The sequence below is a fragment of the Sinocyclocheilus anshuiensis genome, unplaced genomic scaffold, assembly GCF_001515605.1.
Source record: "Sinocyclocheilus anshuiensis isolate Anshui unplaced genomic scaffold, SAMN03320099.WGS_v1.1 scaffold2020, whole genome shotgun sequence".
NCBI classification, from domain to species: domain Eukaryota; kingdom Metazoa; phylum Chordata; class Actinopteri; order Cypriniformes; family Cyprinidae; genus Sinocyclocheilus; species Sinocyclocheilus anshuiensis.
Window position 1 is genome coordinate 339,607 of NW_015557276.1, and position 13,201 is coordinate 352,807.

A 13,201-nucleotide genomic window follows, 5' to 3' on the forward strand; every position below is an offset into this window, starting at 1 on the left:
TTTCCGTTCTTTCAATCGCTTTACGTATACGTCGACTTTCCATGTCCATTATTGTGAAACCCGCGAGACACAACAAACACACAGCTCCGATCACAGCGTCCTCCATCCTCCTGTTGTTAATGTTGTTCTTCTTTGTTTCTGTTGAACGCCGCGCACAAATGACGTCGCTGTCGACCGGCTTACGTCACTTCCTAGTACACACTGTCGGTGCGAATGCAACCCTTTAAATAGTACTGGGAAATAGTTCGTGCAAAATCGTCCCAGTACTTTAGTACTGTACATTTAGTTCTGGAACTAAAGTGGTGCAAAAGGCCCTCATGTGTCTTTTTTTCCATGTTGTGGTGGTTGGTTGTAATGGTTGGTCTGTTTTTTGTTGTGCAGATTGTCATGCATGCTATCATAAGACCTGCTTTAAGGGAGGGAAGGCGTGTCCTCGCTGTCTGAGACTTGCCGAGAGGAGAAAGCGGATGGCTCGCAAGAACATGGAGGAGCAGGAGGACAGAGAGGCAGACGAGGCCAGCGGGACCTAACACACAATGCCAGTAAGATTTAACCAGAGCACAGCACAACAGTGAATGTAGTGACTGATATTCAGCCAAACGTTTCTTGATTCCCGTCCCAAATAAGCTGCTCTGAAAGTCCTGCTGACTGCAGCATAATGGATTATTAATGCTAAAGAGTTTTATGTGCAAAGAAGACATTTCTGCTTTTAAGGACTGCCGCCTTCAAATACAAAATTATATTGTTTTTTTACTATTTGCCATGTTTTTGCTTGTTGGTTGCCTCCATCCTTAAAAATCCAATTTGTTTTAATCAACAGGCTGTCGGGTCCTGTGTCGTAAGCTTTTATGTATAGGGATTTATGTATCTTGTTTTTGTCTGTCTGCTTTTTGTTGGTTATATTTAAGCGTATAACGCAGGACTGTCCAAACTCGGTCCTGGAGGGCCGGTGTCCTGCAGAGTTTAGCTCCAACCCTAATTAAACACACCTGAACCAGCTAATCAAGCTCTTACTAGGCATAGAAACTTCCAGTCAGGTGTGTTGAGGCAAGTTGGAGCTAAACTCTGCAGGACCGAGTTTGGACAGCCCTGGTATAACCTGTTGTGTGCCTCTTTAATGGCTCTTCGTTTGTATCGATGAGAGAACTGAACTGGGCAGCTGAACTCCAGTGGGTTTTGCACAACCTTTGTTTCCCGAGAGGTTTCTAGAAGTGGCAGGTTCCAGCTTACTGTGTTAATGATCAAAGCTACTAAAACAAAAGGCCTTATTCGTGAAATGCGAGTCAAATAAATTTGTTAATAATTTGTAAATAAATAAATAAAATTCAATGCAACAATGGACCTCATTTAAGAAAAATACAAATTTCAAGTAAAACAAATTTTTTATGTAAGTGTCCGTTAACGATAGAATCGTAAATTGTCGTATTGAACTGAATGCAACTATTTTGTACAGAAATTAAATTTGCTTGTTCGTAAAACCGTTTTGGCTTTGCACGTAATTTAGACGTAATTCACGTAATTTATGCACACGTAATTTATGCATAAATTGTTTTGGTTTTGCGAACATTTTAACCAGAAATGTGTTCTTCTCATTTGTAAAACCATTCTTGCTGAAGTTGCTTTGAATTTTGTTTTGCTCATGTTTCACAAATGAGGCCCAATGTTGGTCTTTATTTGTAAATTTAAAGGCCTTTTTGCTTTAACATTTTGCACCTAGCAAAAAATGGCACTTTGTATATTTTTCTGTTCCTTGTTAGACAAATAATGTCTTGTTGGCTCTTTAATTTGCACTAGTTTGATAAGTTTGTTCAAACAAGAATTGTATTAATGTTTGAGCCAGAACGTCATTTCAACATCTCGCATTCAGTCCAAAATCTTGAACAGTGGCCCATTCTCATTCAATGGAAAAAGACAGTTGTACCAAAGTGTTACTGTATTAAAAGAGTTTATTATAATGGCAAATTGTATTACATACATACAGGACCTAAGTTAGTTTGGGTAGTATCTAAATGAAAATATATTCAAGAGCCCATTTGTTTGCTGCTGTGAGTATATATGAAGCAATAACGACTGTGCTACTCTGCCACAAGCATTAAATGACTTGAATGCACTGACCTTAAGTATATGAGATTGAATGAATGAATGAACAAACTTGATTTTGTATGGTTGCTTATGAGATATAATATTAAGTTTATAACTTTTAATTTGATCCTGCTGACGATGTGTCCACTTGAGCTTATTGTTGTAAAATGACTGAATTGCCTTTTTTATTCAGGGGCTTTTGATGCACTATTTGAGAAAATGTACATATATAATTTCTTATTGTTATGTAAATATATGTAACTGAATTAAAGATATTTAGACTGTCTTATTGTTTTTTTAGTCATAATTGTATTGTTGTGTTAGATCTTTTGGTCTCTACATTAGAGATCGGCCGATAATCGGTTTTACCGATATGTTTACCGATATTTGGGCATTTCCCCATAAATCAGATATCGGTTTTGTAATGTCACATCCACCAATAAATGGTTCAGTTCTGCATATCGGTTATCGGCACATAAACATGCAAATAATTGGTATCGGTTATAATAAGGTCACCATAGGTCCTCTTTTTCCCGGTCATGACCTGGCCGGTAGTGATGCGTGGATCGCAGTTATATCCGTGGGCACTGCAGGTAATCCGTGGGTCAGGTTATAAAAAAGTTAATTCAGATTAATTGTGGGTGGATGAGATGGATCATTAATGATGAAAATATTAACTACATTCTCTAAAATATGAACGCGTTTTAAAATGCATCTTTTTCATAAGGCAGACAGACAGGCTCAACATATTTCATTTTTGTGTGTGCGCGTGTTCGCCTGTTCGGGAAGTTGCAGTGACAGAAACAGTGACATTCCAGTTAAAGTTTGAAGGGAGTAAAGCCTATGTTTATGCTATTAAGAAAGTGTAGGCTAATCTGGCCAATGAAGAACTTTTGTTTTATAAATAAATGTTCAATTAAAAGCAGCCTGCGATCAGCGTATTGTTACCGTTACTCCCTTACGGCTTCAACAAGGTTTTGTTCCGTCCTCCACACGGTGCCAACTCACACCAGGAGCAAAGCAAGTGGATTCATGAGATCATGAGATTTGCCTGTCTGATGTTGTTTTTCTTGATTTTCCATGTTTTTCTTGATTGTTGGGGTTCTTGGGTTAGTTGGCTAAATGGTTGTTTTTAGGGCTGCATGATAAATCGCATGCGATATTTAATGCGCATCTTGCCAGTAAAGCCGGATCTGTAATCAGCGGTAAATCTCCATAACGTGCGTGCTTTCACATGGAGCAGCGTTTACTACACAGAGCCGTTGTTCACTGACAAGCTGCGCAAAACATGCGCAAAATATGATCGTGGTTTAGCGCAGCTTGTCAGTCCTAGTTGTTTTGTCCAGTTTAATTGTGTTTATTGTTGTGTTTATTTCTATGTCCTACAGTACTTTGTTGTGCTGTAGCCTACAGACAACGATAATACTCTTAATGTCTAGTTATGAACGACAAGGATAAAAGATTTGTAGCTGTTTTTTAGTCGTTTAAAATACATCCTCAATTATTTAATTGTGTCGGCTTGGATGCGGTGTTCGTCAAAAATAGACTAGCCACCTATCTTTAGCGAAGCAGCACTGAGAAACGCTTCTGAAACGTGCCGTGGCGCGGCAGATATTAACACGAGCATTGACTAGAGTGGCTGCGATCAGCTCCGGTGGTCGTGTCGGAGCCATAATGTGCCACAGATGTGTGAAGATCAGCTCTAACATAACTGAATCTGCTGTTAAAAATTAACCATCGATCCATCATATTATCATGCAAAACTAAGAATTAGAAAAAAATTAATGTGACAATTGGGTGCGGGTCAGGGCGGAAAATATAGGGGTGGGTGGACAATTTGTTCAAAACAGCAGATTCGGGTGGCGTTTGAGCTGATCCGTGCATCTCTACTGGCCGGGGTTTGTAAATTGCCTAAAATCTCAAGGTTTTGGCTTTGTTTTCCTATTGTTTTCATACTTGTAGAAACATATAATGTATGAGAGAACGTCAATAACCAGCCAAAACCAGGATATTTTATGGCAATTTAGAAGTCTTGACCAGGACAGGAAAAGAGGACATATGGTCACCCTATTAAAACCGATACCGATTATTTGCATGTTTATATGATGATAACCGATGTGCATAACTGAACCATTTATTGGTCGATTTAACACTACAAAACCAATATCTGATCATGGAAAAATGTAAAGAAATCAATATTTGTCAATCTCTACTCACTACATTTCTGCTCTAGTGAACATGGGAAAACAACCAAAAGTCTGTATATAAATATTCTGAGATACAGACTTTATATATTTTATAATATATTTTCTGTTAGCCCTGTACTTTTTCTACTGGTTCATCCAAATGCACCACATGCATATGATTACAAGCGCGTATCCGGTGATTATCAACAGGTAAATGCGGAAGAGAAGGAAGTCCAGAATGTAGCCCACATGGCACCACTGGTTCTGTAGATGGTCTTCCTTTCGTAGAATGGACAAATAAGTGTTAATCTCTCTAAGATCCTGACTGATCTGTGAGTTCAGGCACATCCAGTGTCATGGTTCCAGATGCTAGGGGACAAAAAAAAAGCAAGCATTTAGCATCTAAAACAAGGGGTGTCCAATCCTGCTCCTGGAGAACCAAAGTCCTGCTGAGTTTAGCTTCAACCAGGCCCAACACACTTGTCTGGAAGTTTTAGTGAATCTGAAGACATTGATTAGCTACTTCAGGTGTTTAATAAGGGTTAGAGCTAAACTCTGAAGGACAGTGGCCCTCCAGGAACAGGTTTGGACACATTTGATTTGAAAGTTAGCATCAGTTTCTATTCTTGTCTCACCATTAGTGGATGTGTGTTGACTGGACGTTGATTCTGAGGGCTGGATGACCCATGGATTGGTTTCTTGTTTCCCTTCTATCTTGGCTAAAGGGTCTTCAGGGAAATTGTAGCAAATAAGTCGAGCAATGAAGTGCATCACCAGCACCTGAACCCAGTGTGGCACCTCCCTGTATTTCATTGAATTGTGGTGGAGAACGCAGGTAATGAGGACCGTCTCCAGTAGACTTATGGTCATGAGTGCCAGACACACTGAGAAATAAATACCTAAGAAGGTGAAACCAAATTTTAGAGATATGATACTTAAATGAGTGTTCACATAATTCATATAATGCCACATAAGTAAGTTTGTGAATCTTTTTGGTTAATGCTCTTTCCAAGCTCTCTGGAATGTATAGGTCTTGGATACTCTACCAATGAGCTGATAAATTGAATCAGGTGTGCTTAAAGGGGTCCTATTATGCTCTTTTACAAAGTCTTGATTTTGTTTTGGGGGTGTACTAGAACAGGCTCTCATACTAGGTTGTTCGAAAAACACATTATTTTTCACATATTTTACATTATTACAACACCTCTCTCCCCAGTCTGGCATGAATGGCTCGAATAGTTCCTGTATCAAATGAAGGCCCGCCTTCTGAAATATGAAATGTGCTGTGATTGGTTAACAGCAACGTTACAGACTAACTAAAGTTGAAAAAGTGAAAAAGTATAATAGGAACTCTTAAATGAGGAAGAGTTTGAAATGTGTTGGTGTGCCTTCAGGAACAGGGTTGGAAAACACTGGAGTAATAGTAAAGTAACCTATTATGTCATTGTTATGACCAATGTTTGTTGTTTGACATTCACGTATTGTTTCATACAGGCGTGTTGTGGCTAACTGACCTATTAAAGGTGTCCCATTAGCAGTGCTGGGAAGCAGGTCATTCATAATGAGAAGAAAGACTGTATATCCCAGAATGAGGGTCATTTTGAAAGAGGATCGATCCACACTGTGCGGCGGCAAGTAGAACGACAGGATGTCGATGATCAGGAGGAAGGAGCTGGGGATGATCAGGTTCACAACATACAGTATCGGCCGTCGCTTTATCAGCACCTGCAGGATGGAAAAGGTAAGACTTGGACTGACATACATTTAGCTTAAAGTGCTGTATGTTTTAAAAAAAAAAATGTTTATTTTGGAATATCACCATTTATGTCCATTTAATATCGTCATTTACCGAGCTCCGCTCATGACATTTGGAAGTAAAAATATGTTGTGATTCATGGTCAATAAATAAAGAATTAGTTTCTAAGACTTTACTCATAAGAATTAATTTGTTCCCTCTTTTTAATTTGGTTAAATTGTGGCCAGACTTTAATGAAATGAATTTGTACAATGTCGCCACAAATTAATAATTATCTCAGAATTCTGTTTTTTTTTTCTCGCAATTCTGAAAAAGAGTGATTTATTGTAGGATAAAAAGATGCAATTACCTTTTTTTATTTTTTATCCCGTGGCAGAAATAAATAAAAACTGAATTCAGAGAAAAAAAAGACAAAATTGCTGGATAAAACGTCAGAATTATGAGGGCTAAATTGCAGTTCTAAGAAAAAAAAACTGCATCTCCACGGCTCCCTTTGCAAGCAGACTTTGTACTTCAGACTGGAGAACGTAAGAATCGTTGTCCTGTACTGAAGTTTGAACAATACTTCTGAAGCGAGGTGGTCTGCGAGCGAACTGGAACCTCGTTCTATGGTCTGCAGAACCCAATTTGACACGTCCGGGATGGCTTTCCAAGCCTAGAGCCAGGTGGCAAGTGGTCTGAGTCCGTCGAGTGACAGGTCGCCACACGGGGCGGGGACCTGACATTCGCAGTACTGCTCTTTTAAATAAATAAGTCCGCTATTACAGCGGTAGTTTGCTCGGGCATGTGCTGAGTGGCAAGGACAGGCCTAGGTGAACAGCGCTTCCGTTGCCCGGAGCTAGATGGGGAACTGGAAAACGAGAATGAGTGTTTAGCCATCTGAGGGCGCTGTCAGGCTTTGATTTTAGCCGAGGCTGAGCTGGAGACAGAGAAGGCTTTGCAGGCTGCTGGGAAGACAGAGCCTTCTGGCGACCTGAACAAGCCGGCGAGCTGGAGCGCATAGGCAGGAAGTTGCGCATGACCTGCAGCGACTTCTGTGCTGCAGTGAAGCGCTTTACAAATCCGTCCACGGCAGGGCCGAATAACCCCGTAGGGGAGACAGGGAAGTCGAGGAAGGTGATTTGGTCTGCGTCCTTGATCTTCTTAAAATTGAGCCAAAGGTGGCGCTCAAGTACCACCATGCTGACCATGGCTCCGCTGATTACCTGCACAATAGCCTTAATAGCACGCAGAGCCAGGTTGGTTGCTGTGCGCAGCTCCTTAGATAACGGTGGATAAACGGTGATGCAAGAGAGAGTCGTCACCGTTCTGTTAATTATGATTTCATTCATTTTTTTGTGGTGCAGTCGTGGTTCATTTTCTTCAGCCCCTTAACAGATGTGAGGGCGGCAGAATTAGAAGAGTGGACGCACACAGAGTTGCGGGCGCGCCACACCTTTGTAAGTTCATCGTGAACTTCCGGAAAAATGGCACTGGTCTCTGGCGGGAGATTCATCGACGACGGCCCAGCGAGCATCATTCGTCTAAGTGCTGTGGGCAGGCTCTTCTGGAGCCGGCTAAGCTGAGATTCTCCACAGCCTTGGTGAGGATGTGAATCAGTTCGCTATCCACACCAGCCCGTGATAACTCACTAGGGAGAAGGGTGCCAGGATCCTCTCCGGAGCACGCGCAATCCTCTGAATCTGAAGCTGTCAGTAATACGGAGTCATTCTCCTCTGATCCACCTAAAAAGATCAAACCGCTCATTGCAGATGAGGGGCGCTGATCCTCACGTGCAAAAGACACCGGATGAAAGTGCTGCGGGGAGAGTGAAGCACGCGGGACCTGTGCCGGCATGAAATCACTCGAGCCCGGTTGCTCAGCCCCGTGACTCCACTGTTTCTTCCTCCGAGGCAGCTGGGAGGGGAGAAATGGGAGAGCAAGAATAAGGTGAAGCAGGGCGAGACTCAAGCTCTCGCAATGAGAGGAGTCTCTCTCAGTGACAGCAGCCTCAGCGGGGGTGTGGCCCAGGCAAGCGGTACACTCTCTGTGCCCGTCTGAAGCGTCATGCCATTTGCAACAACGGCGAAGAAATTTGCTCTTAGAAAATTAGCTTTTTGTGATAGCCGGATAGCCGCAGAGGAGAAGGCGCTGAAGAGGAGCGCCTTCCCGCTGCCGAGGCTGGTCCACAGCGAGTAGCAGGCTTCAAGCTTCTTGCACCAGAGTCCAGCGAGGAGATGGTCTTCGCGCTGAAGGAGAAAATTCTGATGAATGGTGCTCAGAGCCGACTTATATGGCAGTCGTGCCACCCCTTTTGGCGGGCTGAAGCGCCATTTGTTCATGCAGCTAAACGAATGTGATCAAATCAGGCTTCAGTATCAGTAAGCAGGAGTTTATCCCATAAGCATATAACGTAACGGGAGAGACCGTTCGATAGGGAACAGCGTAGCATTTTAGTATGCATTTCTAAACATAGCCTATTATATGCCTATTATGCTTTTGTCTCTTTCTTACCCAGAAAGTGATGATGTCCCATTCATCTATTCCAAACTTCAAAATGTTAGTGTCGCCCAAGATATCCACCAGCTCCCACTCTCCACTGGCCTGCAGATAACGCTTCGAGTTTACTGTCATCTCCTTAGAGGACAGGACAGGACTGACACGGACGTCCTTTACTGAAGGGGTTACATGTATTACAGGTGTTAGAATTACACTTAATACACTTGGAATACAAATATTTTATCTTAGTGTTTTTTTTTTTTTTCATTCCTAGGGCAAAACAGCTTTATTTCAAAAGTCATCTAGTGTGAAAAACTGACATTCTCTTACTGCCATATGTTGACTTTACATTACTGCATGTGAAAGTCCACAGAAACTAACAAGACAGATTAAGTGGGTCTTCACAAAAAAGTCAGAAACACATAAAGGGAAAATGCGTTCATGACAAATATGTGCTGAGGTGGCAGGAAATGAGGAGAGCAATGAAAGAGGAGACGTTACTGGTATGCATGTAGGAGCCGAAGGTGAAAGAGCAGTTCTGTATGTCGAAAGGGAAACTGAAGATTTGTAGGTTACAAGCGCTAACCAGCCTCAACATCCTGTCATAGCGGATGTGGCCTGTGTGGTTCACATACACGTAAGGACAGGCCTGAGATACATCGTCATCCACACTAAAGAGAGGGAGAGAGTTGAAATTGTTACATTTATAATTTTTTTTTATAAAATACTTGTCGCCCACATTATTTTAAAGCTCCTCTAAGACAAAAATAGTCAATTACAATTTACAGAATTGGCCTAAGCAAGACGAAAGCTCCAACAGTATTACATAGCTTATATTTAATGCTTTAAATCTTCTGAAGTCATTATTGCTACAGTTTTGTTTGTATGAAAGTCCACAGTGACACGAGACATGAAAGTACCGCCCTTTTCAGCTAAAGCCTGTTTACTATATAGATATACAATTTATAACAATAGCTTTACAGAGTGCTGCAGGGATGAAATATTTTTATAAACCAAAACCCGGAAACAAGAATCTAGCACCTCCAAAGTCAATGGGTTTTTGAAGGGGTTTTTGTTTAAATGACTAAAATAAGGTCTGTGGTTAAACACAAGCTCAAGATATATTCACAGTTTATTCTACCACATAAAATACATCAGTAAAACCCCCTTGTTATTTTGAAAAAGGCAATTTCTAAGTGACTAAATAAGTGGTTAAGTTTCTAAGTGGCTAAATCGAACTACAGATCTTCATCACACATCTACTCAGTAGTCGCTTTCACAGCCTTGTGTTTATGATCACACTATTTAAACTTTTCTAACACAAACTTTCGGAGAAAATGTTTTTAAATAAAGACTGAAAGACTTGACAGAAGCTTAAAGGTGGTAATGTTGAAGTCATGTGACAGTGCTATAGTTCGTTTATACTCTACATTTAGCTTTTTAGTTCTGCTGATTGTATTTAGGCTTCAAAATTAATAAAAGTTGTGTTCATTTGTGAAGATTATCCTGATGAATTCGACCACTCCAGACACATTGACGCATCCGCCATCTTGGAATGTTCAGTGTGTCGTCACTCACAGTGAAAATCCACGAGTTAGCCTCTGGTTGTAAAAAACGCTGAGATTTAAAGGGGTCATATGATGCGATTTCAATTTTTTATTTCTCTTTGGAGTGTTACAAGCTCTTGGTGCATAAAGAAGATCTGTAAAGTTGCAAAGACTAAAGTCTCAAATCCAAAGAGATATTCTTTATAAAAGTTAAGAGTCAGCCACGCCTACCTAAAACGCCTCGTTCTAACACACCCCCACATGTCTACGTCACGATGTGGGAAGATTTGCATAACGCCACCCAAATGTTCACGCAAAGAAAGAAGGCGTAACTTTTAATCTCGCTGTAGTATTGTTGTTGCCGCCGCCGCCATGTCGTGCCGCTAGCCCTCCGGCCGGTCCTTCGTCGAATCCGCCGGCCGCTCCATTCTCAAGCCCGCCGCCTCTGCTCACTCTAGGCTGCCGTCATGTTGTGAAGACGCTGTGTGTTTCGTTGTGAAAGCGAAACTACTTTGTTTGGTCTTTCTATGTCCCCACTGGATGAAACGAATGCCTCGTTTATAATGGGTTTTAATGTTTTAGTCTCATCGCTCCGGCCGGGACACAGCATCACAATATGGTAAGGGCGTCACACGCTTGAGGTATTCGGCCAATCACAACGCACTGGATAGCTGGCCAATCACAGCACACCTCGCTTTTTAATGCACAAAATAATGTTCTTTTTAGCAACATCATATGACCCCTTTAAATTCCTGAGGAAATGGAATAACACTTCACTAGTGAGAATGTGTTGGTTCGTGTTTTTATATGTAATAACTCAATATTATAGGTTTTTAACGTTTTAATGTCGTGTTAGCTAATGCCTTCGTCTTAACAAAATCATCTGCTGAAATCTATTGCGCACAGTGCTCGGTAGATTACTTACAAATTGTAGTCTGTTACTGATTTCAAATTACATGATGAAAATTGAAGTCAGTAATGTAATCCTTTACATTATGCATTTTAGGGTTACTTTTGGACTACTTTCTGATTACTTATAGATTACTTTTGACCTAACTCGTTTATCACTTTATTTAAATAGAATGATTTTGTACTATATTGATATAAAAATACAAAGAGAAAGAAAAGATATGCCCTTTGTTGTTAGTAACAACATGAAGTGCATTAATTCTGCAGAGCAATAAAAATGTCCCAAACCTCCCCAGTAGAGGGCACTCACAACTCATAAACGATAATGTCAGGAGTCCAGAGACCTTTGACAGGAAGAGATATCTTCGTAATGCCATCACAGGCTTCTGGATCCCAAATGAGGAACTCATGGGACCAGTACTATAACGAAACACGATTGAAGAACAGGATAGCGACATATTCAGGTGATTATTCAAACATCTTTTAGTGTTAATGCACCAAACCTACCAGCCTGAGCCAGAGGAATGTGGTAAGAATTTGTGCTTTTTCATTCTGCAAAAGAGAACAAGCATCAAATGTTTAGACACAAGTACAGTTTACACAACCAGAGACATACAGCTGGTCCTGCACTGACTCACCACTCCCAAGATAGCGTAGAGAGTGAAGGTGATGTTGGTTATGGTGGGGCTGCTGAGGTTGACAGAAGGTCTGAAGGACTTCTTGTCAATGACGTCCTGTAGAGAGTCATACGTGGGTCCACTTTGTCCTTCTTCATAGCGAAGCATATTTGCCAGACACGACACTTAACATGACCATAAACCAGGGAAACTAGCTTAGCGGCTTCTTTGATGTCCATTTATTAGCATGTATTAGCATTATGTATTTGCAGTCAGCAAACAAATGCTGCGTTACACAGTATTTTTGTATATAGTCACCCCAAAAAGTATTAAAACACAATTTAAAAAAGAAAAAAAAAAGAAAAATTTCACACAAAAAGTTACTCGTCTATGGTGTCTTTGATAAAAATTATACAAATATTTAGGCTAAGTGTTCAATATAAACACAAAAAGTATTCCAACATTTTTAAATGTATATTGTTTGATCATCCCTAATGGATATTTCTAGCATATTTAACTGAATTAAAAGTATTCTCTTTCTAGTGCACATTGTCAAATCTTATAAATGTACATGAAGCATAACTGAATGTATGCCATATGTATTACAGAAACAATACACTTTACTCTAAAGCCGATCCTGCAACATGGGGTGAGATCAGTTTAAACATTTTAGAAATTTTGCAGCAAAATTTGAAATCACGTTACAATTGCAGAAGCTGTAATTACTTGACAAAAGCCTAACAAAGTAAAATACATCACATTATAATTTGATTTGACCAAACAACTATGACGCATATAAATATGTGAATGTTATATCAAAGTTTGGAATGCATAGCACAACAACAACAACAAAACAACCAAAAAACACCTGCTTACAAAAAGACAATTGATTTGTTATAAAGGGTAATTCCAAATCACTGAAGATATTGCATAGTTTTTTTTAACAACGACAAAATTATAACTGACCGAAACATTAAGTCTGTCATCTACATATAAGCTTAATTCATTACCTGTAAGTTGAATGAAAAATGTCAAAAGAAAACGCCAAAGATGTCCCATAATGCTCGGTGTGGATGAGATATCCTTTTGTTTAAAACTGCTCACCGTTTACTTCCACAGGTGAAATCTGATGACTTTTCTGACACTATCATGTGCAGTTACATGTCGTTTAACACCTTCGGTAACCACTGACCTATCTTATCTTAATAGCTTTGTATCCGTTTGGTTGAACTCATTAGTGATCTAGCTTGTTTTTCCATTAGATGAAAAAACATGTTCAGTGCCACACATTTAATTAGAGGAAAGAACACCGGATTCACACTTGAGCTATTATGGCTCTTCAAGACGTTATAAAATCTATTTTAACATTAAATCCTCTTGAAAATATTTCCAGTTGTTTTTATATACCATGGCTAGTTCTATATTTCCAGACTGGCCTTGATTGTATGGTACGTAACATACTGCATTTTTTAAAGCATTTTCTTGTGGCTTCTTTTACAGTCACACATCAAATTAATAACTATCAATCATCAACTATAATTATTAATTTAGAAATGTATTAAACTGTTTATTTCAATACATATATTTAACATTTAACCACAATAACTTAACTCAATAAATCCTTAA

General features: G+C 40.0%; 1 protein-coding gene and 1 pseudogene across 4 annotated transcripts in view; one reads left to right on the plus strand and one right to left on the minus strand.

The window, feature by feature from the left end:
* Positions 1-8,573, plus strand: part of rubcn (rubicon autophagy regulator) — a 37,083-nt gene extending 28,510 nt beyond the window's left edge. For 2 of the 4 annotated variants that reach the window (XM_016474479.1, XM_016474482.1), the window contains one exon: positions 382-954. In XM_016474479.1, coding sequence (XP_016329965.1) covers positions 382-530 — 149 coding nt within the window. In that variant the 3' untranslated portion in view covers positions 531-954. Of the gene's footprint in view, positions 1-381; positions 955-8,521 lie in introns of those variants that run through there. The other 2 variants (XM_016474481.1, XM_016474480.1) reach the window with 2 other exon arrangements.
* On the minus strand, positions 4,410-12,634 carry LOC107679063 (5-hydroxytryptamine receptor 3A-like; annotated as a pseudogene).
* Between the last annotated feature and the right edge of the window lie 567 nt (positions 12,635-13,201).